The sequence below is a fragment of the Bos indicus genome, chromosome 19, assembly GCF_029378745.1.
Source record: "Bos indicus isolate NIAB-ARS_2022 breed Sahiwal x Tharparkar chromosome 19, NIAB-ARS_B.indTharparkar_mat_pri_1.0, whole genome shotgun sequence".
Classification (NCBI taxonomy): Eukaryota; Metazoa; Chordata; class Mammalia; order Artiodactyla; family Bovidae; genus Bos; species Bos indicus.
In genome coordinates, this window is record NC_091778.1 from 19389876 (window position 1) to 19415856 (window position 25981).

Genomic DNA, 25981 nt, shown 5'->3' on the forward strand with positions numbered 1-25981 from the left:
GAGATGGGAAGGCTGTACAAGGTGGGACTCTGAGAGATGCCAACATTTAGAGGTCAGTTAAGGACAGAGGACTCAGGGAGGGAGCCTGAATGCCGTCCATTCTTCATTGAGTGCTGTGCATGGCACAGAATAAAAAGTGTGTATGGCTTGCAAGTTGTCACTTCAGCCGGAAGTCAGTCCCCTTTCTGGTCTCACTTAGAATATAGTACTAGTGTTATGTTTACATGCTGATTCCATTTCCAGCTTCTCTTCAAGGACAAGTGTTTATTTGCCACTGACCATAACAGTGCCTTTGAGAAAATTCTTTTTAGCAGGACTGCAGAATGTCTTTCCCTGGGGGCTCAGCATTTGGAAACAGACTCAGCAGCAGTTCAGCACAGGTCAAGAGTGTGTACCCATCAGCATGAGGCCTAACCAGTGATTTTATTTTAGAAAATAAAATCCTTTGAGGCACATACATGTTTGTTACAGCATCTGCTGCTAAATTTTTTTTTTATACTTCAGAAATATTTTTAAATTTCAAACTTTTTCCTCCTTTCCCTTCCCAAGGGATAAAAACTTATTTATGGAATTGTGAGGATTCTGAAGCAGTGTTAGTATGCCTCTGTTTTCCTTTTGGTGAGGGGTGGGGTCATTGTTATGTGGTCTCAAAACACTTGAGTGACTCCAGGGCACAGTCAGAAAACCGTTCTGGTAGTGTTCTTTAGGGCTGCGGAAGGACAGGGTCCCTGGGGACCTGGCTATACACTTGGTTGATAAACCAGGTTTCCACTTGCAGAGCAGAATCTTTCATCTCTGGCAGAATGCAGCCACCATGTACCCTGTTCCTCTGTGTTTCACTTTAAAGTCACTGCTGAAATAGTTCCTACACTTGCTTTTGGGGAATTTGTGACATCACATAAGAATCGTTTTCGAGAGATGCGGAGACCCACCTAACACAGGTGACCGTTTTTCCTGTACTGGTTCTCTTATCCCTGATTGTAGGTGAGCTCGCCATTCGGGGAGGTATAGGAGAACAGAATGAAAAGCTCTGGAGCTTTACCAAGAAAGCCTCACACATCCAGCTGGACAGGTGAGAGCGCGTGTCTCTTGGGCTTAAACTGCTTTTCTTTTTTTTCTCTCTCTCTCCCTCTCTCCTTCTCTTTTTCCTGTTAAAAATTATGATTCAAGGAGATAGAGAGTATATTTTTCAAAGTTTCACTACCCATTACCAGTATTACTAGTGTGGAATAGTCGGGATTGTAATCTATGAAATAGAACTACTACAGATTTTCTTCAATCCTAACATGTAAGAGAATCATTAAATTTTAAAAATTCTGGACATATCATTAAAACTGAGTCATGGCTCAGACCACAAGGTCCTGCTGTTTAGCACAGGGAATTGTATTCAATAACCAATGATGGACCACAATGGAAAAGAATATAAAAAAGAATGCATGTAATATGTGTAAATGAATCACTTTACCATACAGCAGAAGTTAATGCAATACTGTAAAGCAACTGTACTTCAGTTGAAACAAAGAAAATTGAGTCACAACTCAGTAAACCAAATCTTTTGACATAAACTTGACAGTTGTGATCCTATCCCTTTTCATCCCCCACTGCCATTAGCATTATTTACCAGCGGCTCCTGCGTCCTTACAGCATGTGACTGATTGAAAATGTTGCTTGTTGGGAAGCCCCTGGCTGTGCACTGGTTAGGATTTCACTCTCTCATTGCTGAGGGCCTGGATTCAACCCCTGGTTGGGAAACTAAAATCCCACAAGCCACACGTTTGAGTCAAAAAATAAATGTGAAATGACAAATAAAATATTCTTTGTTAATTTTTTAAAAATTGATGTATAGTTGATTTTCAGTGTTGTATGTGTTTTGGGGTATACAACGTGTGCTGTGCTTAGTTGCTCAGTCATGTCTGACTCTTTGCAACCCCGCGGGCTGTAGCCCACCAGGCTCGCTCCTCTGTCCATGGGGATTCTCCAAGCAAGGATACTGGAGTGGGTCGCCATGCCCTCCTCCACGGAATCTTCCTAACCTAAGGATTGAACCCAGGTCTCCCACATTGCACGCAGATTCTTTACCGATTGAGCGTCCAGGGAAGCCCAATACAACATAGTGATATGCAATTTTAAAAGCTATACTCCCTTGTATTTTTAACTCTTGGTTAAAAGTCTCATAAACATGAGCTTTCTTTCCTCAGCCTACCAGAAGTGCCTTTACTAGTTGACGTGCCTTGCTTATCTGCTCAATTGGATGACTCAATTCTTAACATAGTGAAAGACCATATTTTTAAACATGGAACGGTAGCATCTCGCCCACCAGTACAGATAGAAGAATTGATAGAGAAACCTGGAGGCATCATCGTACGGTGGTGTAAGGTATGTAATTCAGAACTGTAGAAGTGGCTTCAGCGTTATGAATTTGAGTTTTAGGGGCCTTTACAATTTTTTTTTATTAGTTACTGTTTTCTTCTCTGCATGAACAAAAGTGCCTTTTGCTTTACAATTAAGGTCATAGGGAACTTGAACTAGCTGTTGCTTTGAGATGAACAGTTTTGAAGGTACTTTTTTAAATCTCTGTATCAAAACGTTTGCCATCACACATTTCCCAAACGTAACTTGGTGAGTTGAGAATTGCTCCCATTTCTGTTTATTAGAAAAGTTCAGAAGGTATTAGTGAATGTTGGCTGTTGGATATTTTTCTGTTCAACATTGAACTAGTACCTCTGAAATAAAAGTTCAAAAGTATGTTCTTTTCCCCCACACTCTCAGCATTACCAAGAATTTTGTGTATTGGTCATATTAAGCATGTGATAAGTCATATTATGCATGTGAATTACCATATTTTAGATAAAAACCATGTCCAAGTGAGTCATAATATCTTGGCTGTTGACAAATACATCATTCAGAGGTGGGTGGTCAGCTTCTGGAAACTTTTCTTAAATGGGATTTTTACTTTTGTTACAAAATTGTTTTTCTTGTTTTTGATTAATTTTTTATTCTTTTCATTGTTTTTAATGAAATTTTAAAAATGAAGCCTTTGTACAGAAGAAAGAAGTAGATGCTTCTGTTGGTTCAAAACAAAGACTCTTATTCTATTTCTGGTTTTTTTTTTGCCTGTCAGTTCTTTTGTTATAAGTATTATTATTCATGCTTTCTTGCATACACATTTAAGATTTTCTAAAGTATATACCTAGCTGTAAAACTATGAGGTAGCATATTAGATCTGTACTCTACCAGGAGATAACCAAACTCTTCCCAAAGTGATTGTCCCCGAGTGTCCTTCTCCCAGTGGTGTACACATGCCTCTTCCTCTGCATCTTCACCGGTACTTGGCATTGTCAGACTTTATATCTTTGCCAGTGTAGTACCTCATGGTGGATTTTGACTGCATTTTCCATACTACAAGTTAGGCTGCATATCTTTATATATTTTCAGCTGCTTATATTTCTTATTCTGTAAAACACTTACTCGTGTCTTCTATGCATTTCCCTTGCTGGCTGCCTTGTCTTCTTTTATAAGTTTTACATATTACATTTTACAAAGTCCTTTATATATTTCAGATATTACCTCTCTCTTAGTTACATGAATAATGTAGTTGTAGGATGCTTGTCTTTGAATTTTGACTGTCTTATCTTGGGCTTTATTGTGTAGGAAACACATCGTTACTTCAAAGGAAGCAGATCTGTTCATATCACACCGGGGTTATAAAGCACGTGGTTCAGGGACTTGTGGCAGTCCAGTGGTTAAGAATCCGCCTGCCAGTGTAGGGGATGCAGATTCAATCCCTGGTTGGGGAACTAAGATCCCACATGTCTAGGGGCAACTAAATCCAAGTGCTGCAATGAAGACTCAGTGCACCAAAAAAAAAACAAACAAAATAAAAACACATGGTTCAGTAAGGAAAAGAAGGGAAATAATGATGTCATATTTTCTCTGAGCTTCCTGAGACCAGCTCATATTCAGCATATGGGCCTGTTTGCTCAGTCCCAAAGGCCCGCATTCAGAGTTAGGTTGTAATGCTGAGAGAAGTTGTTCTCTGACTTCTGCCTAACATAAAGCCTTTCTCCCCAGGTGGATGACGACTTTACCGCCCAAGATTACAGGCTCCAGTTCCGTAAATGTACTTCCAATCATTTTGAGGATGTATATGTAGGCTCTGAAACGGAATTCATTGTGTTGCACATAGACCCCAACGTTGATTATCAGTTCAGAGTCTGCGCCCGAGGAGACGGCCGACAGGAGTGGAGTCCGTGGAGCGTCCCCCAGATCGGTCATTCCACACTGGTGCCGCATGGTATGCCGTTGCCCTCTTACTCCTGAAACTTTCCTGTGTATGAAGACTTGTATTCTTTGCTAAAAGGCAGCCCACTGACAACCCTTTTTCCTAAGGATAGACCCTGAATTGATGGAGAATGACATGAGACACATCTTTTACTTCCTGCTCAGATTATTTCATGTGGATTTTGATAAATTTTCATTCATCCCCAAATGGGCTAACCAGGTGGTTCAAGTGGTAAAGAACCCGCTTGCCAATGCAGGAGATGTGGGTTCAATCCCTGAGTTGGGAAGATCCCCTATAGTAGGAAATGGCACCCACTCCAGTATTCTTGCCTGGAGAATCCCATGGACAGAGAGGAGCCTGGTGGGCTACAGTCCACAGGGTTGCAAAGAGTCAGACACGACTGAGCACGCATGCACACGAGGTTCCCCAAGTAGTGCCAGATAGGAGTAGAAGCGTCCCTAAAAGCAAAGATTTGCAAATATTGCCTTAGAAGACTGCAGTATTTAACCCAAACCTTCAATGTATATCTTGCTAGGGGCTTTTTTTTTTTTTTTTCAAAAAAAGTCTTACGATTTGAAATTGATCTCTCGTATTACTTTTTAAAAATATTTAGACTCATTTCTTAATTACCTCTTAGGTTGGAATAAGCTCAAACATGATTTTATTGAGTAGTAAGGGATAATGCTTGTTTGATCTTCCTTGCCACAAATGTGCAAGAAGAGACTAAAATCTTTGTGGTATGTAGGATTAACCATGACACCCTATCACTGAATTTTTCCCTTTATTGAACTTGCCCATGACTCCTAAGAGTGGCGTCTTCCACTTCCAAGTTTTATTTAATATATCTGTGTCGAAGATTTTCCCCAAATGATTCTAACAGTTTTCAATATCTTTTGCTTTTTAAAAAGAGTGGACAGCTGGCTTTGAGGGGTACAGCCTGAGCAGTCGGAGAAACATAGCACTTCGTAACGATGCCGAGTCGTCCGGTGTTCTCTACTCCAGCGCGCCCACTTACTTCTGTGGGCAGACGTTAACATTCAGGCAAGTGGATATTAAAAGATCTGACTCTCAGGCCTTGGGCAGTAGCGGGAAGTACTCAGAGCATCCAGGAGCTTCTGGTCTAAAGAGTCCTGAGTTTATTCTGTCATTTCTAGGCAGTATTACCTTGGAGCCATTTCCTTATTTCTCTTTGCTTCGCTTTTCTCATATGTAGTCATAGGGTTATTATGAGCATGAAGTGAGATAAAGTGTTTAAAATGCCTTCCTTTGCTTGATAACATAGTGCACCATGGTGTTTAGGTCTTCTTTCCTCCTGGTAAATAGAGATAAACAGAATATCTCTCAAAAGTCCATCTTAAAAATTCAGAGGTCCCCAATTTTTTTTTTCCTTTGTGAATCCAAAAGAGCAGGTTTCAGTGAAAGACAGCCTAAGGAAACGTACTGTGTGTATTACATGTGGTATATATGTTTAGTCTTTGTAAAATAAAGTGGAAAACAAGCCTCTCCTGCCACCAGTTATTTTCTGTTTCTTCACCCATTGCTCCCTGCCTTAGAAAAATTCCCTTTTCCTTGTTTTCATGTTTGCTGAGATACATTCTCTGTAGTCCTGTTTCTAAATAACTTTTCCTGAGAACCAAAGCCCAGTTTTGATTGAGGAAAGTAAAGCTTGCCTGATGTTCACCATACACCCCTCAGTGTAGCAAGCTCTCCTCTAGGTTTTAAGTCGTGAGAATCGTGGGATTTTATTGTGAATGCTTGTTCCGGGTTGCTCTTGTTCTCAGTCTCTTGTATAAGGCATGGAGAGTATCTGAAAGTTTTCTCTAAGCTAATGTTGCCATGTTCTCCACCAGCCAAGTCATTTGAACCGTCAGCATGATCAGAATGCACTAGTTTATGCTTTGTCTCATTTCTGACACCTCCCCTTGCCCCTTACGTTACAATGAAAGAATGACTTAATAACCAGAAAAATACTGACAGAGAAGTAAGGAGTCTAGTACCTAACATCGACTTAGTTATTCCCCGGGTAATCAGTTTTCTGAACTAACAAATCTCTTCTCTGCTTATGTCCCTTGTTGATAGAGATATTCCCATTAGTGAGTCTTCTGAGCAGAAGGGACTTCTGTATAATGACAGGGCTTCCTGAGTTAATAGGTTCAGGCCAGATATCTCAGCTCATAATAAGAATAATAATCAGTGTAATATTGCAGTTTTAAGTTGCATTTACCATGTGCCAGGTGCTATTCTAAGCACTTCACTTATTGCTTCTCATAACCCAATGAAATAGGTTTAGTTACCCATTTTATGGATGAAGATACTGAGGCACAAGGAAGTCCAGTCACTTACCCAGGGTCACACAACTAGTAAATGGCAAAGCTAGGATTTGAACCCAGTCAGTCTGGGTCCCATGATTTTAACACTGGTCTTTATTGCTTCTTGGGCTTCCCTGTGGCAGGAAAATAATTCTCCTGCCAATGTAGGAGACTTGAATTCGATCCCTGGGTTGTGAAGATCCCCTGGAGAAGGAAATGGCTACCCACTCCAGTGTTCTTGCCTGGGAAATCCCATGGATAGAGGAGCCTGGCAGGCTACAGTCCATGGGGTTGCAGAGTCGGACACGACTTAGCGACTAAACAACAAACAGCAATATTGCTTCTTGTTAGTCTTTCATGCCAGAGTGTGGAAATGTACAGTTTCTCCATATCCTTAGCTCTCTTCTTTTCCCGTCTTCTGTGACTTTTCTCGCTTGGTGATGGTGATCGGATGCTCTTCTGCCGGTAACTTCTTCCTCTGTGAACCCAGGGGAACCTGGCCAATAGATGACCTACTTAGGTTTATTTCTTAAGTCATTCAATAAATGTTTTTAGGTTACGACATTAGAAATTACACATTGATTTACATCCACCTCCTTTCTGCAGCCTGTGGCCTGACACTTAGTTGGCCTAACCCATTAGCTCCTCCTTCCTCCTCCAAAGGTGCTTGACTGGGCCCCTCTTGGCAGGTGATTAACTGACAGTTAAGCTCAGTGTTACCTTAGTCAGACCTTTGCATTTTTGTCATTTTTCCTTTGAATGTGGATTGAAAATGTTTTCTTTTGTTGTTTAAAGTAATGCTGGTCATTGGCCATGACGGCAGAAGATGTGAATGGTGTGTTTGTGTTGGGGGCACCGTCTTGTGTTTGGGGGGAGGGCGCAGGCAGATAGGCCTACTTGAATAAAGGTAAACTTTATCTAGTTTTTTAAGGACTTCATAGTCAGAGGGGTGATTATACTCCTGCAGGCCCTGTCCTGTGGCTCAACCCAGTCTATGCTGAAGTTTCTGAAATGCTTCGAGCTGCTGATGTCAAAGAAACCTGTTACTGGCCAGCTCTTAACAGTCTCTCCAGCCCAGCCTCAGGTGATGCCCGGGTCCCCTCCTTCCCGGCCACTCCCTGACTTCCTGTCTTGAATATTCCTGCCTTCCCTTGCTTCTAAAATTTCCCGATTATACTATTTTTTAAACCATATTTTTACTGTCTCTTCTCTACCACCTCCTTTCTTTAGCTTCCCTTAGCCTGATAAAATATTTGCTGATCTGTAAAGTGTGTAGAAATATCTCAGAATATCACTGTTACTCAGACTTGAGCCCTGAGAATATATTCTATGCATTGGTAGTTTAATATTAAGTAAAGAATCTGGGATATTGAGAAATCTCATTTTTATAAGAGCATATCTGGGAAGAAGAAAATTTTCTTTGATGGTGAGACTTTTGTCTTAGTTCAGAAAATTATTTAATAATTCTTGGTTACTTGTGAATAAAGGAACTTTGTAATCCTCATTTCTCCTGTAAGCATTGTCATAGTCAGCTTATGCCCTATTGTTGCAAATAGCCTTGCTTTGCCCAATGCCAAGGAAGCCCAGAGGGAGAGTAGTCTTCCACTGTTGCTGTAAATGTTTGGCGAAGCGCTTAATTTTTTAAACTTTATTTTTTGCAATTGTTGCCTATAATGAGGGCATCCCAGGTGACTCAGTGGTAAAAGAATCCACCTGCCCATTTAGGAGATGGGAATTTGATCCCTGGGTCTGGAAGGTCCCCTGAAGGAGGAAACAACAACAAATATTCTTGCCTGGAAAATTCCATGGACAGAAGAGCCTGGCAGGGTACAGCCCATGGAGTTACAAAGAGTTGGATACTACTGAGTCCATCTATAATGAGCTTTCTGAGCCTGGATAGTGTTTGGAGAGGAGGTGGTGGTGTAAGCTTGTATGTTCTCCTCCCTACCGGGCTTTTTCAGTTTGGAGGGAAGTGTGGCTAAAGTTGACCTTGGAGTGTGGGTATTGTTGCAGCACTTGACGACGTTGCCATGTGAGTAATAGAAGCTGATTTTGGTTCTCTAATACATATATATTTATTAAAAAAAAAAAAAAAAAACAGGGACTTCCCTGGCAGTCCAGTAGTTAAGACTCTATGCTTCCACTGCAGGGGGCTCCAGTAGGTCCCTGATTGGGAACTAAGATCCCGTATGCTGTGCTGTAAAAAAAAAAAAAAAAAATATGGAATTTAGAAAGACGGTCATGACGATCCTATATGCAAGGCAGCAAAAGAGACACAGATGTGTAAAGAACAGACTTTTGGACTATGTGGGAGAAGGTGAGGGTGGGATAATTTAAGAGAATAGCATTGAAACATGCGCATTACCGTATGTAAAATAGGTGACCAGTGCAAGTTCGATGCATGAAGCAGGGCACTCAAAGCTGGTGCTCTGGGACAACCCAGAGGGATGGGGTGGGGAGGGAGTGGGGTTCAGGGTGGGGGGACATATTGTACACGTGGCTGATTCATGTTGATGTATGGCTAAAACAACCACAATATTGTGAAGAAATTATCCTCCAATTAAATAAATTAATTAAAAAAAAAATCTTCCTTTTAACAGCCTTCCTTATCCTGGTAGCCTCGGAGGGTACTGTCTTCTTCTTTCCCCATGAGGAAATGAGAGCAGAGAGAGACTGACTCATCAATATTTAAATCCTGAGCGTCTCACCCCAGTCTGTGCTCTTAACCACTGTGCTACCCTGCCTTTCACAAGTAACATAACGTGGTAAATCGAGTGGTAAATCAGCTGGCTATTTTTTGTTAACTTTTTTCTACCAAGAACATCAAAAAGTAAAGTTCCACTAGCACTTTCACAGGTCCTCGCCTAGGCAGTGTGGCCAGGTTTTGGTAGCTGGTACTGAAATTGACAACCCTTGATTATATCCTTGCCCTGGGACTGTGTCAGTGGCGACTGTCAATCAATGGGACGGGACGAGGGGGGAAGTCATGTTCCAGTTACTTATTGTTGTGTAACAAGCCACCCCCAAACTTAAACAACTCTAGTCACTTATTTAGCTCAGGAAACTACAGTTCGCAGAGTATGGCAAGGACAACTCATCTCTGCTTATGCGGAGTCAGCTGGGGTGGTTTGACCAAGGATGGTGGATCGACTTCCAAGATGACCTGTTGACATGGCTGGCAGGTTGATTCTGGCTCCTGGGGCCTCTCTGTGGACTGCCTGTGCCTGCTCATAGCCTGCTGGCTGGGTTCCAAGAATCAGCATCCCAAGAGGTAGGAAATAGAAACTGAGAGCTTCTTAAGGTCGAGCCTGGAGACTAACCCAGCATCACTTCTGCCATGCTTTGTTGCTCAACTGCTCACAGAGTCCAGATCCCAGGGAGGAGACGTAGACCCTGCCTTATTTATTGATATTTTTTGCCGTGCCTTGAAACAAGTGGGATCTTAGTTCCCCAACCAGGGATCAAACCCATGCCCGCTGCCCAGTCTTAACTACTGGACCGTCAGGGAGATCCTTAGAGCCTGCTTTTTTGTTGTTGTTTTGGTTGACCTTCCTTGACCAGCACTCAGACTCACCCCCCACAGTGGAAGTGCAGAGTCTTAACTGCTGGACCACCAGGGGAAGTCCCTAGACTCTGCTGCTTGATGGAGGAAATATCAATGAATTTGGGGGCTTTCTCTTAGAAATGCCATGGTTGGTAGCTGTTAGAAAGGGGTTTCTTGGAATATGTGCATTTGGTTTAATGCTTGCCTTGTTTGAACATTAGCATTACCTTTGCTAAATGAATTTAAGCTGGAGGAGATCTCTATTTTTCTGTACAAGCTTGGTCTCTGTCATTACCAAGTGTATCTTTAATACTAATTACTACCTCTTCATATCGTAAAAAAACAAAAATCTCAGTCTAATATAATTTTATCTGGTAAAATCCCAGCTGGGCATAATCTCTACTAGGATTAGGAAGTTAATTTAACTATAGGGTCTTTGAAACCTTATCGCTTTCTTCTTTTATTGAGATAGTGCCCTGTCCCAGGTGAATACAGCTTTGCTGGTGTTTTCTGTTTTGTTAGAGTGATCCCCTCTGGAGGCTTGATGTGTAGTTCTTTCCGGGTGAAGCTTGTGTCTTATTACAGGTGTGGGATATGTTGTCAGACAGAAGTTTTCCCCACAGACCTTTTATTATAGACTTGGATGAGATAAGACAGGTGGTTCCTAAGTAGACTAAGGATTCTGTAGTTTTTAGTTTGTTTGTAGAGAGAGGATGACATGAAATCATAGAATCATATCTGCTTTGGGATGTTCACAAGGAGTTATAACCATTCCTTACAGATAATCTGAGGAATATTTCTTATACTTTTTTCCTATCCATATCTCTGTCTGAAACTGCTTTTCTAAAATGTAAGGACAGTTCTCTTGCTCACCTGAGGTCTTTCTGAATGATGCTGACCATTTCATTCAACGCTTATTCCACTCTGATGGTATTTACACTATTTGGTATGGTTGGGAATGCAAAGTTTTTAAAAAAAGAAAAAACAAGAACCTTTGGCTAATAGTTTATAAGTTAGGATAAGAGAGATTCTGAGGAACTTCCCTGGTGGTTCCGTGGCTAAGACTATGCACTTCCAATGCTTCCGTTGCAGAGGGTATGGGTTCGATCCCTGGTCAGGGAACTAAGATCCCACATGCCGTTCAGCGTGGCTAAAAATAAAGAAACTGGTAGCACCGTAGCACCATTAAAAAAAATATGATTAGACAGTCAAACCTTAAAAAAAAAAAATCCTGAATGCTGTGAGATATAGGGGAAGGGAAATTTACTTCTAGATGAGGGGGTGATGAAGGCTTTATCTCAGAGTTAGAAAGGACAGTTCAGGTAGGGAAATAAAGCAAGAACCAAAGATATGGAGGAGGGAAAATATGGAGAACAGGAAGTAATTGGTATAAATGGAGTTAATAGAGACAGGCACATAGAGAGAGCCCCAGAAAAGTAGGATATTCTTAGTTCTGAAGAATTTAATGAGTTAATGTCTATAAATCCTCATTACATGCTCAGGAGGTAGAAATGTTATATAGATGAGGAAACTGAGGTGTAAAAAGATTAAACCACCTGCCTGAGGTTGTACAGATTCTTTTGGGGGGGATTCATACCGTGAGGTGTTGGGGGCCAGAGTGAGATACTCCGCCCGTGACAAAGGTCATGAGGAAGGAGGCTCGACATACGCAAAGGCGGGATCGAGCCTCAGGAGTCCCCCTGGAAATCCTCGAGCGTCTACCCCCATAACCAGAGCCTGCCTACTTTACTACTTTGTGCTCTTACCTACACCTCTGACTTTACGGGGGGCTGTCCCCCACCACCTCTTTCGGAGAAGGAGTTAACCTAGAGCTCCAGTTAATAATAATTCCTGGGCGTGATGAGTGTTTTAACCTACAAACTCCTCTGAAGGTTCTCTAGCCTGCCTGACAGGCTCGTCCGGCCACATGTGATTGCTCACAGCCTCCCAACCGTGAGAGGCACGAGATGCTTTAAACCCTCTAAAAACAGGTTCTTTAGAGAAGTTAGAAAACTATAAGTATAGTGGGCTAATTAGAAATTGTGTTGGTGAAGGGTTTTTCATTTGTTGAGCCAATGTTTGTTGCTAAGTCTCCATATCCCCTGCCCTTACACACATTAATGAATATATAGAATTAACCTTTGATATTAATCACGTTAGACCTTAGGCTAAGTAAATTCTTTCCTTAACTAAAACCCACTACACCCTCACCCTGTAGGAATGTAACTTTATTTGGGTGGCGTCTGTTTTGAGAATAATCAGCCCTGGAGAAATAAGTGTCCTGGTTGATTGACTGCTGTCACAAGGAGAGGGTCGTAAATTGTCAGCAGGCCCCCCTGGCCAGAAGATGATGTAACACCCCTAAGACCTCTGTATACATTTGTATGAAGCACCTGACTTTGATAAAAGTCAGGACTGCTGACCCCGCGTGACTTTTGCATAACATCTCAGTGTATAAAAGTAGACCATGGAAAATAAAGAATGGGGATCAGTTTCTCGAAATACTGGTCTCCCCATGTCGCTCTCTCTCCCACTCTGGCTGAGTCTCCATCTGGAGCGCGGAACCCACCATGCTTACTAATTATGCCTGGGCTTCTAAGATCCGACCGGGGAGGCCTCAGTGTCTCCTCTCCTTCGGGAGAATGGAAGGACGCCTGTGGCCTACGTAAGTGGTGCAAGCTTCTTGTCTTAAAGTTTTATTGGTCTCCCGTGTAAACCAAGCCACTCAGCCTCTTTTCTCCACTGAATTTTCCTACTGAGCTATCCTCATCCTATTACTCTTTATATCTTTAATTAATATCTAATTGAAGCTATTGTATCCTGATCCTCGCCTATGCCGTCTCTCCTTCGAATACCCTGGATCAGCCGGGGCTGGTCCCCGGCAGTGAGGCATGTGGGATCTTAACCAGAGATGGAACCTGTGCCTCTTGCAGTGGAAGCGTGGAGTCCTAACCACTGGACCACCAGGGAGTTCCGTGTACAGATTCTTATAGTTATCCTGAGATTCAGATCCTGGCAGTCCAGCCCCGTAGGTCTCTCTCCGCTTGGACCTAGAATGTGACAGGAAGCCATTGGAGGACATTGAGCAGATGAATGAGGTGATCTGATGTGCGTTTTACAGGTGGTTTTGGCTGCTGGGTGGAAAGAAGTCTGGAAAGTGGTGAAGGCCTGGAGACCAGTTAGGAGGCTGGAGAGGAGGGGCAAAAATGTTAACCAGAAATGAGGGAAAAGCTGCGCTCAGCATTAAAGGGTTAATCTTGTTGACAGCTCAACCTGGACCAGAAGTTAGTGATAAGTGGTCAGAATCTGGGTTTATTTTGAAGGAAGCACTGACAGGATTTATTGACAAGTGGTTGTAGGGTATGAGAAAAGTGTAACCTCCGGGTTTTCGGAGTAAGTAACTTAGGGTAGAATTGTCATTTACTGAAGTAGGTGAGGCCTTTTGAGGAACCTGTTTCTGGGTGAATATCAGTTTGTTCTTTCACAAATTAATTTCCTTATAAGACATTTAAGTGAAGATGTGGAGTGGACAGTGAATATACAAGTGTGGAGTTAAGTGGAGAAGACCAGGCTGAAGATACTAGTGAGAGGTTTTTTTTTTTTTAGTTTTTTTTTTTTGTCTGCACTGTGCAACATGTGGGATCTTTGTTCTCTGACCAAGGATCGAACGTGTACTCCTTGCATTGGAGGTGTGGGTCTTAACCACTGGACTGCCAGGGAAGTCCAACTTCAGAGGTTTTAACATGGTGGTTTAGTCGCTAAGTCATGTCCTTCTCTTGGTGACCCCATGGACTGTAGCCTGCCAGGCTCCTCTGTCCATGGGATTTTCCAGGCAAGAGTACTGGAGTGGGGTGCCATTGCCTTCTCGAGTAGATGCATAGCAGTACCTTAGTTCTGAATTTTTTCCACTTCTGGAAACTTTTTGGAGGAATGAAAGAGGTGGGGGAACCCAGAAGTGCTTTTTCAATAGAACTAAGTAATACAGAAAACTCAAATTCCAAATTAGCTGTAAAGACTTCATAAAAACACAACTAGGCAGGAAGTCATGATATTTGCTGGCCAACCTCAGAATCTCCAGATATTCAGTCCCAAAAGAAGACCCCACAAGACTATGAACAAGGCCAGGAAAGAACAGTGCTTGAGTGTTCCTGAGGAAGCAGAGAGAAAAGGTGTAACAAATCTCCAGGGCAGTCAGAGTGCATCACTTTACGAAGCAGGGGCTGTGTCTTTTGGTGACAGTGGACAGTGGTCTGTAAGCAGCCTTTGACGAGAGCTCCTCTGTCCATGGAATTCTCCAGGCAAGAATACTGGAGTGGGTTGCCATTTCCTCCTCCAGGGGATCTTCCCGACCTAGGGATCGAACCCAGGTCTTCTCCTGCATTGCAGGCAGATTTTTTTTCACCGTCTCAGCCACCGGTGAAGAGAACTCAGGTATATAAATCTGAAAGTCACCCTTTTTAGGTTTTTTTTTTCCCCTCCGACAGTACTGCTTGGCCTGTGGGATCTTGGTTCCTCGAACAGGGATCAAAGTCCCGCAGCTGTGAAAGGGCAGAGTCCTAACCACTGGACCACCAGGAAATTCCCATCTTCATTTAATTTTTTAAAAAATGCCTTCCATCAGTGTTTTGTCATTTTTTTTCTTGTCTTACTACACATGCTAGGAAGTGTAATTCTGAGCAGCAGCGCTGAAAGTAGACATCCTTGTCTCATTCCAGATCTAGGAATAAGGTGCTAGTATGATGCCAGCTGTAAGTTTTTTGTGGATACCCTCTATCGGGTTAAGGAAGTTTCCTTCTATTCTTACTTTGCTGAGAGCTTTATCTATAAATGGATGTTTAATTTTGTCATATTATCTTTATGTAACTAATCAGATAATATGGTTTGTCTTCTGTTGATATGATGACAGCGATAGATTTTTAAATACTGGATCAGCTTTGCATTCCCATGAGAAGCCCTACTTGACTATGTGTTCTTCTTTTGTATATATTGCTGTAAATTTAGCTTTTATTAATTTTTTGAGGATTTTTACATCTCTTCACAAGAGAGATATCTGTCTCTTTTCTTACAGTGTGTTTGGTATCAGGGTAATTGCCAGCCTCATAGAGTGAGATGGGAAATCATTCTTCCTCTTTTATTTCTCAGAACTGTCTGTGAGAATTGGCATTGTTCCTTAAATGTTTGGTAGAATTCACCAGTGAATTCGCCATCCTAGGAGTTTCTTTGTTGGAAGATTTTCAATTTTTACAATAATAATAAGATAATCAGTTTTATTTTAAGAGAGGATAAAAGCTATTTTAGTATTTGTATAGTAAGGAATATATTTCTATATAAAAAAATCCTTGTCTTCCATGACTTGATAAGACATCCCTTTTCTCTTTTTTTTCCCCTGACAAGTCAAGCTGTGCCTTGACCCTCTTTGTTAACATATGGCTTATTTGTTCCTTGGGCTAGATTCCCGTTGGTGACACACAGGCCAGCTGGCTGTGTTCCTGGAAGTCCTTGCAGTCTTCCCAGCAGTGTGTGAGGGTCCTGACTGCTGTTGCTGCATCCTTGTCAGTCTTAAGTGTTACTGTTTTAACCTGTAGCTATAGGCCATGATAATATTCTTCTTCTCTTTCTTATATTTATCATAAAGTTGGATACTTTCCATAATATATTTGGATATATTATCCAAACAACTGGATTTTTGGACCTTTGCTCCAGGTGTCCACTGTGGGAAGAAGGAAATGTGAGGTTCTGAGGCTTTTCCCAGTTAGCCAAAGTGCGGAGTAATAGGTTTAGCGTTCTTTTTGCTGTCAACCTTGCTGCTTTTTGTTCTGAACCATGTTCTTTCTCAGAATACTCTATCTTTGAGAACAATTATCCTCTGCAACTTTCTACATGATTCTGTGCAGTGGATGCCTTCCTGCTAATTTGTACATAAGTTGATTTTTTAAGTTAATTGTATCTCTGAGGTCACTGTACCCTGCCATCAATTATTTTATATGCCATTTGTCTTTTTTATATACTTTTTATATTTGGATGATTTATAGGAAAGTTTTGTTTTTTTTTTAATAGGACTTGTTTGTGTGAGAGAACCATTCAGATAGTTTTTTTAGGATATGATGTCCTGATTACTTGTCTTGCAACTTAAAAATTCAAAAATGTTAGGAATCCCTGAAAGTCCGGTGGTTAGAATGCAGTGCTTTCCGTTCTGGGGATCCAGATTCATTTGCTGGCTGGGGAACTAAGATCCTGCAAGCTGTGTGGTATGCCCCCCCACCCCGAAAAAATATTCAAAGATGCTAAATTTACATTCTGTTTCTTAGTGAGCTATGAAAATAATTCTGGGTTTCAGGAAAATTAGCTCTTTATTTTCATGGTTCATTTTATATTCAAAGAAATTTTTGTAAGCTTTTAATGGCAGCCTTGTGTTGTTTATCAAATGCTGTTTTCATGCAGAATGTTTCTAGGAACAGTTTTGCGATTTATTCAAATTAAGAGTTTTTTTTTCCTTTCTTCCCAAGATGTTTTTTTTCTTACTGCTTTGAGTTTCTTTTTTTTTAATTGGAAGATAATTGGTTTACAGTGTTGTGTTGGTTTCTGTCATACGTCATCATGAGTCAGCCATAAGTATACCTATGTCCCCTCCTGCCCACCTCCCTCCCCATCCCACCCCTCTAGGCTGCCACAGAGCACTGGGTTGAGCTTCCTGTGCTATGCAGCAACTTCCTGCTTTTGAGTTTTAACTCATACTTTATTTCAAGAAAATTTGAGTTAATTATTCATTTAAGAAGTTTAATCACAGGAAAAAATGTACATTTGAAATAAGCTGGCCAAACTCAAGTGAGAGCACAGTGCACTAAAAGATACCAGTTGCAAGCTCAGGGGTCCCCAGGGCCCATCCTCACTTCTAACTACATAGGTGGCTACAAATTCCAAGGTTTCCATGACCACGCTCAGGTTTTATAATTTGCTGGCATGACTCACAGAACTTAGGAAAGCACTTCACTTATGATAACAGTGTTAATATAGCAGGAGGATACACATCAGAACCTGCCAGAGAGAGGGACTCACAGGGCGAGATGTGAGGGGTTCCAGACCAAAGCATACATTTCAGGGATGCAAGACTTTGCAATAACAATACTCAGAGTATTACAAAGCAGGAATGCTCACTCAGCCTTTAGTGTCCAGAGTTTTTATTGGGATTTTATTGATTGCAGGAGACCCAGGTTAAATCCCTGACTTGGGAAGATCCCCCAGAAAAGGAAATGGTAACCAACACAATGTTCTTGCCTGGAAAATCCCATGGACAGCAGAACCTGACGGGCTATAGTCCACAGGTTTGCAAAGAGTCAGACACAACTGAGCACACACACACACACACACACACACATCTGGGAGATTGGACTGACATCTCTTTGCTCAGAGCCTCAACCCTGTGATCATATGTTTGACTTGTTCCTGTCCTGAGTCGTCATGTTAGCACAAACTATCTAGGGACCCACCTGGAGCACCTCATTAGCATGGTGGATCTGAGATGCCCACCATGAGTAATGAAGACACACTACTGTCACTTGGAACATTCTAGTGGTTTCGAGATTGTTTCCAGGCATTAAGGCAAGCCAAATTCTTCATTAGGCAATACTAAAACGAATAATTACTATCCTCCATCTATTAGTGATAATATTAGCATGTTTTTATTTTTTAGAGAAATAATATTAGAGATGTTAGGGATAAAATTGAAGTATCTTGTGTTCCTCACATTCATCTCTCTCTCTATATATATATATGTATATAATATATATATTTATCCATATAGTGTTCTGTGAGTTTTTGTTTTTTTGTTTTGATTTTAAAAAATACTTATTTTTATTTATTCAGTTGGCTGTGTCAGGTCTTGGTTGCAGCATGCAAACTCTTAGCTGTGGCATGTGGGATGTAGTTTCCTGACCAGGGACTGAACCTGGGCACCCCCTGCATTGGGAGCAGAGAGTCATAGTCACTGGACCACCAAGGAAGTCCCTGATTTGTGTGTTTTTAAAATCTTTATAAACATGATTTTTCAGATTCACAGAAGAATTGCAAGAATAGTACAAAGAATCCCCGAATAGCCTTCACCCAGACTCCGCAATACTACATTTGCTTCATCATTTTCTTTTTTTTTTCCCAAATCATTTTCAGTGAGTATTTCATAAAAAGAGATCATAAAAATCATAAAGTTAACATTGATACACTATTATCTAACCTATAGAGCTTACTAGATTTAGTTGTCCCAATTAACGTTCTTTGTGGAAAAGAAAAAGATCTTGGATCCTGTGTGATATTCATTTGTTATGTCCCTTTAGCCTCATTTATTTATTTACTCTTGGTTGTGCTGGGTCTTTGCTGCTTCGAGCGGCCTTTCTCGTTGCAGAGAGCAGGGGGCCCCCTTGGTTTCGGTTCCCGGGCTTCTCGTTGGATGGCTTCTCTCGTTGCTGAGCACAGGCTCTGGGTGCTCTCAGTTGCTCTGCAGCATGTGAGATCTTCCTGGACCAGGGATTGAACTCATGTCCCCTGCACTGGCAGGCAGATTCTTGCTTTCTTTTTTTGAGTTATTTATTCATTCTTGGCTGTGCTTGTTCTTCGTTGCTGTGGCACGCTTTCTCTGGTTGCAGGGAGCGGGGGCTGCTCTTCCCTGAGGTGCCTGCGCCTCTCATTGTGGTAGCTTGTCGAGCGGAACACAGGCTCTAGGCTCACAGGCTTGGACAGTTGCGGCACTTGGGCTCAGTAGTCATGGCGCAGGGTCTTAGCTGCTCAGAGGCATGTAGAGTCTTCCCATACCGGGTATTGAACCCATGTCACCTGTGTTGGCAGGCAGATTCTTATGCACTGGGCCACCAGGGAAGTCTCTCTTTAGCGTCTATTAACCTGGAACAGTTTCTCTCTTTTCAATTGTATGATATTGGCATTTTTTAAGAGCACAGGTCAGTTATTTTATAGACGATCCCTCATTTTGGGTTTTTCTGGTGTTTCCTAAATGTTAAGATTCAGGTTGTGTATCTTTAGCGGGAACACTATAGAAGTACTGTTGTGTTCCTCTCAGTGCCTTGAATTCTTTTGGATATATGCCCAAGAGTGGGATTGCTGGATCATGTGGTGGCTCTATTTTTAGTTTTGTGAGGAACCTCCATTCTGTTTTACAGAGTAGCTGGACCAATTTACATTCTCACCAACAGTGCTAGTACTTTATTTAGGATTTTTACATCTGTAGTCAGTCATCAGAGTTGTTGGCCTGAAGTTTTCTTTTCTTGCAGTGTCTTCCTCTGACTTTGGTTTCAGGATAATTTTAACCTTGTAAGTTTGGAAATGTCGACCAAAAAAAACCCAAAATTGCACAACATGAGAATTGCAAAATAAGTTTTATTTGAGGCAAAATGAGGACTATAGCCTGGGAAATAGCATTTCAGGTAGCTCCGAGAAACTGCTCCAAAGAGGCAGTGGGGAAAGGTCAGTGTGTATGATTTTGGTGAAAGGGGAATACATGCAATCAAGCGCTTTTTTTTTTTTTTGCAGAAGGTTTCTGCTAGTCAGGAAGAACAGTCATCATCGTAAAGGATTTTAGTGCTTTTCTAGGTATGAGGAGATACAAGAATTGGGCTCATAAAATCTGCTTCTGAAAATATCTAATTGCCTGAAGACCTGTCCTGCCAGTTTTCCCCTGAGCACAGCATGCCTCGTTCCTGCTGTCCTCCCTGAACCCCTTTCACGGGTGTTGAAAATCAGCAGCTGCAGCAGCACATGATTTAATTCCTTGTAGAGGTAGATGGCAACTGCCCTTGGCGAGTGCCAGTTTGTAGTTGACTATTCCCTCCTCTTTAGTGTTTTTGAAGACTTTAAGAAGGATTGTATTTATTGTTTAATCATTTGGTAGAATTCACCAGTGAGGCTCTTTGGTCCAGGGCTGCTGTTTACTGATAGTCTTGGTACATTTTTGATTACTGATCCAGTCTCCTTTCTAGTTATAAGTCTGTTCAGATTTGCTGTGTGTTTATGATTCATTCTTGGTAGGTTGTATATTTGTAGAAATTTACCCATTTCTTCTAAATTATCCAATTTCTTGGTATATTTTGTTTATGCGTTTCTTATAATCTGTTCAATTTCTATGGTATCAGTTGTAATGTCTCCTCTTTCATTTCTGACTTTGTATCTTGTCTTTCTTTATCTTAATCTAGCTGAATCTGTCAACTTTGTCAGTCATTTCAAAAAAACAACTCTTAGTTTTGTTGATGTTTTTCTGTTGTTTTTCTAGTCTCTATATTGTTTGTTCCTGCTCTAATATATTATTATTTCCTTTCTTCTCCTAACTTAAGTCTTAGTTCTTTTTTGTTCTTTGAGATGTAAGTTGTTTTCTGATATTTTAAAAAATTTTTATTTTAATTTTTTGGAAATTGGATTTAAAAAAAAAACACAAACTTTTTTTTGGTTGCCCCACATGGTATGTGGGGTGTTCGTACCCTGACCAGGGATCGAGTCCATGTCCCCTGCATTGGAAATGAGAGGCTTTAACCACTGAACCAGCAGGAAAGTCCCTGGTATCTTTTTAGATGTATGTGTCTGTCAACTTTGCTCTTCAGTGCTTTTGCTGCATCCTATATGTTTTGGTTTTGTTTTCATTTGTATCAGGACATTTTCTAATTTTCGTTTTGATTTTGTCTTTGATCCGTTGGCTGTTCAAAAGTTTGTTAATTTCCACATATTCGTGAGCTTTCTAGTTTCCCTTCTGCCATTAATTTATAGTTTCATTCCGTTGTGGTCAGAAAATAAACACGGTGTAATTTCAGTCTTCCTGAATTCGGTGTGACTTATTTTGTGACCTACTGTGTGCTGTATCCTGGAGAACGTTCCTTGTATGCTTGAGAAGAATGTATAGTCTGCTTTTGGGAGGAGTGTCCGTATCATTTACGGTGTTACTCAGATCCCCTACTCCTTACTGATCTTCTGTCTGGATATTCTATCCACTATTGAAGTAGAGTATTGAAATCTTCTATTATTGTGTAACTGTTTTCCCCTTCAGTTCTGTCATTTTTTGCTGCATATATTTAAGTGCTCTGATGTTGGGTGCGTATATATTTATAATTGTTCTATCTTCCTGGTAAATGGACTTCCCTTGAGTTTGTGTGTGCAGTTTCTCAATTAGAGCCTTGCTGGCTTTTCAGGCGCTCGTAATCTCTTGCTCCCTCTGGTGCCAGTTTGTGGTACTGCACGTCCTGCAGCCGCAGGGTGCCTTCACTCCCTTGGACCCAGTGGCCCCCAGACATCCAGAGTATGCTGGCTCCCGACAAGGGAATGAGACAGATACCATTCCCTTGAGCTGGCCTGTGGAAAGATAGCACACCAGAAGGATGTCTTGCTCTTCTCCCTCCCTGCAGCACTGGCTGCAGGCTGCCACCCCTCACTTTTCTTGGCAGCATTCAGGCATCCATGCTATGCCAGTTCCTTCAGTGCACCAAATGAGACATGACAGAAACCAGTCCTCTGGGAAACCCTCCAAGGAGCTGGAATGTTGGATGTACACTCCATTCCTGTGTGTCTTTTCTGAAGGAAAAGTCAGGAGCTGGGCTGTTCTTGCCTGGTTCTGAGCTGTGGTAGCTTGGAAGAGGGGTTGACATGAGGCAAGTGAAATTACTCTTCTCACCCAGTTCAGTGCAGCTGTTCTCAGCTGTGTGCTCCTTTGGGACTTTTTAACTGAATTCTGGAACTCTCCTAAAGGTATTTTGGTCTGTATATCATTTAGAAAGTGTGTGTCCCCATGGTAGAATGAGTCCTAGGACTTAACTATGCTGTCGTATGGCTGGCGTCATTCTCCTCCTTCTTTATACTGCTGGTTTAGAAATGAAATGACTTCAGAAACCCACCCACATGTTTATTATGGACTCCATGTTTGCCACTTCACAAGGAAAGACATCTTGAGGCCACTCTGGGTATCAGTAACCACGTCTTCCCTCAAAAGCTACGTGCTGCCCCTCACTCATTTTTCTTTTTCTGTCCTTGCAAAGTCTAGCTTTCTGGAATGGAGAGAAAGATGACCCCGGTCATCGGGATGTGGGTTGACCATTATATCTAAGTACATGATGACATGTTGTTTGAGACTTAGACGCAAAAGGAAATGCTTCAACTTACTATGTATGAAGTTCTCCAGCCAGAATATGTCCATAACCATATTATCCTCTGTTTTAAAAGAGGGATAATGTCTATTTTTAAATGCTTGGTAAACAGTAGTCATTACATAGACTCTCCTAATAAAAGTTTAAGTGATGATCACATTCGTTATAATAGCAAATATGACACATTTTCTATATGTCTAGAACCAGAACATAGAGCTGAAATATGCTGTCATAGCCTTAAACAGGTAACATGGACTCTGAAGTCAGAATGCCTGAGTTCGTGTCCTAGCTCCACCACTCAGCTCAGTGATCAGATCAGTTTATTTTCCCTTTTTCTTAAACCTTATTTTTTCTTTTGTGTCTGAGTTTACTCATGTATAAACTGGGTATGATAATAACAGTGCCTACATCATGGATTGTTAAAAACGAACTGAATGAGAAGATTTATAGATAAGATATACGGACACAAAGTTTTCAGAACAGGACCTGGAATTTAAGAAGTGCTAAATTATTGTTAGCTATTCTTAAGAGTAATCGTGATGAAATTGCTCTTGTTATGCTTAGCAACTAGTAGAGATCACATTAAAAAAATATTTAAAAGATTTTTCTGCCCCGTTGACAGAGTTGAAACTGTGGGACAACCAGACAGAAGAGACAGTATAGGAGTGTGTGCAGAAAAACAGAATGGATATGACTCCCTGCAGCGGGATCAAGCAGTATGCATTAGTACAAATGGTAAGTAAGGAGAAAATAACTGCCATTCTCTTTGAAATGTATAATTTACTATAATAAGATTTGAATCAGTATCACACGTTTATACCAGAAGATGAAAAAATTTAGGTCTTAATGACATATCTATGTGACTGCTTCATACCAGGCATTATTCTATACCCTTTAAAAATACCTTATTTAATCTTTAACACCTTTTTGAAGTGAGGAGTAGCATTATATCCATTTTGTAGTTGATGAAAGGGCTTCCTAGGTGGCTCAGTGGTAAAGAATCTGCCTGACAATGCAGGAGACGCAGGTTCGATCCCTGGGTTGGGAAGATTCCCTGGAGGCGGAAATGGCAACCTACTCCAAGTATTCTTGCCTGGGAAGTTCCATGGACAGAGGAGCCTGGTGGCTACAGTCCATGGTGTCGCAAAGAGCTGGAAAGGAGCACGCCCAGCGCTGAGTGGGCACACCCAGCACACGGTAGATGAGAAAAGCCACAGAGAAGCTGGGGCTGAAGTAGCTGGCCTAAAGTCACTTAGTGTGGAGGTGATTGAGCTGAGATTTTTTGCCAGGCAGTTTACTCCTGGATTCCGTGTGCCTAAGTCATCTGAATTCAACATAGAGAAGATAAATTCAGCATAGGTTAGGGAAATGAGGAGAGTTTACATCTATAGTGTTCTTTGGTCCCTTACTTCACAGTGATCACACTTAAAAATCACTACCAAGATGTGTTAATATTTTATGGTGTGGGTCAAACAGTCGGTAGACAGGATCCTTATGTATTCCATGTGAAACAGTCCTGCTATTCCACAGGAAGGAAACTCATGGTCTCTTTTAAAAGAGTGGAACCCTGGACCAGAAGCCTAAAACGTTATTAAAGCTTTAACTTTTCCTTCTGCCTTGGGAATGTGGGGTTAATGAACATATTTAACTGCATTATCTTTGACCAGTTGGCATTCCAAAATGTTTTCTTTAATTAGGAAATTAGCTGCATTACCAATAATCTAGCATCTTGTTTCCATTCTTAGTTGCTGCTCACATGTCAATGACTCTTTACCTTAACATTTTAGGTGCAGTTTTTGTAAATGGAAAAGAAATGACTAATCAGTTGCCCGCAGTTACTTCTGGGTCCACTGTCACATTTGACGTTGAAGCTGTGACTCTAGGATCCACCAATAATAACGAAGGCGGAAACTTCAAGCTTCGAGTGACTATTAGCTCAAATAACAGAGAAGTGGTGTTTGATTGGTTACTCGATCAGTCTTGTGGTTCTCTTTACTTTGGATGCTCATTTTTCTATCCTGGGTGGAAAGTGCTGGTGTTCTAGGTTTGCCTATGATTGGCTTTGGGTGTGCAGGGGTTTCACATAGCTTTCCTCTCAGCCCAGTTGTCATTGGTTTAAAAAATGGTTAAATTCATCTCTCAGTTAAGCCATTGGAAACAGAAATTATTTACGGGATATCTTTTGGACTATCTCAGCAATAAGAGGCATGAATATGGTAGACAAAACCGTCGCAATGCAGTCCATTTTATTTTTTAGTATAGTGTTAATTGGAATATGACATTACAATAAAAATCAAACTGGCTTTTAAAGTATGAGGAGATACAGAAAGCCCTATGAACCCTTCCACTGTACTTCTAAAGTTGGTTGTAAGAACAGAAAAATGCAACATAACATCATTTTTTATTAAGTCTCCATCTTTTAAAGATCCAAGGCCATTTAAGACTTTAGAATGAAAAGCCAGGACTAGACCAGGCAGAATATGCCATAATGTACGCTGTGACGGACACTCCCTTGTGTGTTCTCCACAGGAGTGTTGCATATGCTCTTCATCTTCAGGGATTTGTAAGCAGTATTGAATTTTATCTCATGTTCAGTAATCTTTAAGTCCCAAAAGTGTGATAAGTTTTAAAAATTACTGAGCAAATGTCTACAACAGGCAAAGTGTTTTCTTTTGTTCTTTCCTTGCAGCTCCATTCCCAGTTAGGTTTGAGGGGTTTTACAGGGTAAAACTACTTACGGAAGTAGTATGCACAGCAGTGTTATTAATAGCTATGTCCCACGTTTGAAATAGGCACCGGTGCGTATCCAGCCTAGTGACTCGCATGTCGCTCTTGATGGGGTCTGAGTTGCAATCCAGTTCATGAGTGGTCTTTTAGTGGACCAAACAAGTGTAGGCTAAATACTTGACCTATTTTTTGGGAAACAAATTTGTTTAAAATATTTATTTGAAGGACTTGGATGTAAACATGATTATCTTAACTTGCTATTTACCAGCCTAAGATCTTTTCTCTTTAATGTGAATTTTTTTTTTTTTTTTCCATTTTTAAGAGTAGAAAAGTGGAAAAGCAAGTTTGATATTTTTGTAAGATAATTTATTGGGGGATTCCAGTTCCCTATTAGACAATCATGACCTTTTCCCATTGCCTTTTTATATATAAGTAAGCTGTTTTTCACTTGTTTAGTGATTAAGAAGATGTGCTAGAATGTAGATGCCTCGTCCAACTATCTGAAACAAAAATAAAAAAGTAAAAGGTATGTGTGTGTATTTTTTTTTTTCTTTCATGAGATTTAATTAATTCAGATTTAATCTTTTAAGTAGAGGGAGAAAAGTCATCTTCACTTTTAACTGTGTGTGTGTATATATAATAGTAATAAATAAGTTATGTACACATACATAAGATGTGTATTGTCAAGACTGTACTCCTTCCAGAGGGTCTAGGGGAGCATCCTTGGAGTTACTGGTGGCCACAGGCATTGTAACTACAGTCTCTGTCTCTGTCTTCCCATGGCCTTCTCCCTTGGGCTTTTTTTTTTTTTTCCCCAACTGCCCTGTGAGGCTTGCAGGATCTTAGTTCCCCAACCAGGGATTGAACCCAGGCCCATGGCAGTGAAAACACCAAGTCCTAACCACTGGACCTCGAGGGAGTTCCCTCCTTTTGTCTCTTATAAGGACATTTGTCTTGGATTTAGTACCCACTCAAATAATCCAGGATGATCTCA

The 25981-nt window shown here is 41.1% G+C and overlaps 1 protein-coding gene and 1 non-coding gene across 5 annotated transcripts in view; both read left to right on the plus strand.

The window, feature by feature from the left end:
- The window catches only part of CRLF3 (cytokine receptor like factor 3), a 90285-nt gene that overhangs the window by 16792 nt on the left and 47512 nt on the right, over positions 1 to 25981 (plus strand). For 3 of the 4 annotated variants that reach the window (XR_011561931.1, XR_011561932.1, XR_011561933.1), the window contains exons 3-8: positions 985 to 1072; positions 2199 to 2376; positions 4072 to 4294; positions 5191 to 5323; positions 22883 to 22995; positions 24048 to 25513. Coding sequence is in view for 1 of the 4 variants with exons in the window: in XM_019981955.2 (XP_019837514.2) it covers positions 985 to 1072; positions 2199 to 2376; positions 4072 to 4294; positions 5191 to 5323; positions 22883 to 22995; positions 24048 to 24304 (992 nt within the window). In the remaining 3 variants the exon portion in view is untranslated. Of the gene's footprint in view, positions 1 to 984; positions 1073 to 2198; positions 2377 to 4071; positions 4295 to 5190; positions 5324 to 22882; positions 22996 to 24047; positions 25517 to 25981 lie in introns of those variants that run through there. The other variant, XM_019981955.2, reaches the window with a different exon arrangement.
- LOC139177855 (small nucleolar RNA SNORA30/SNORA37 family) lies at positions 9433 to 9563 on the plus strand. The gene has a single exon (XR_011562321.1). It is a non-coding gene; the product is annotated as a small nucleolar RNA SNORA30/SNORA37 family (small nucleolar RNA).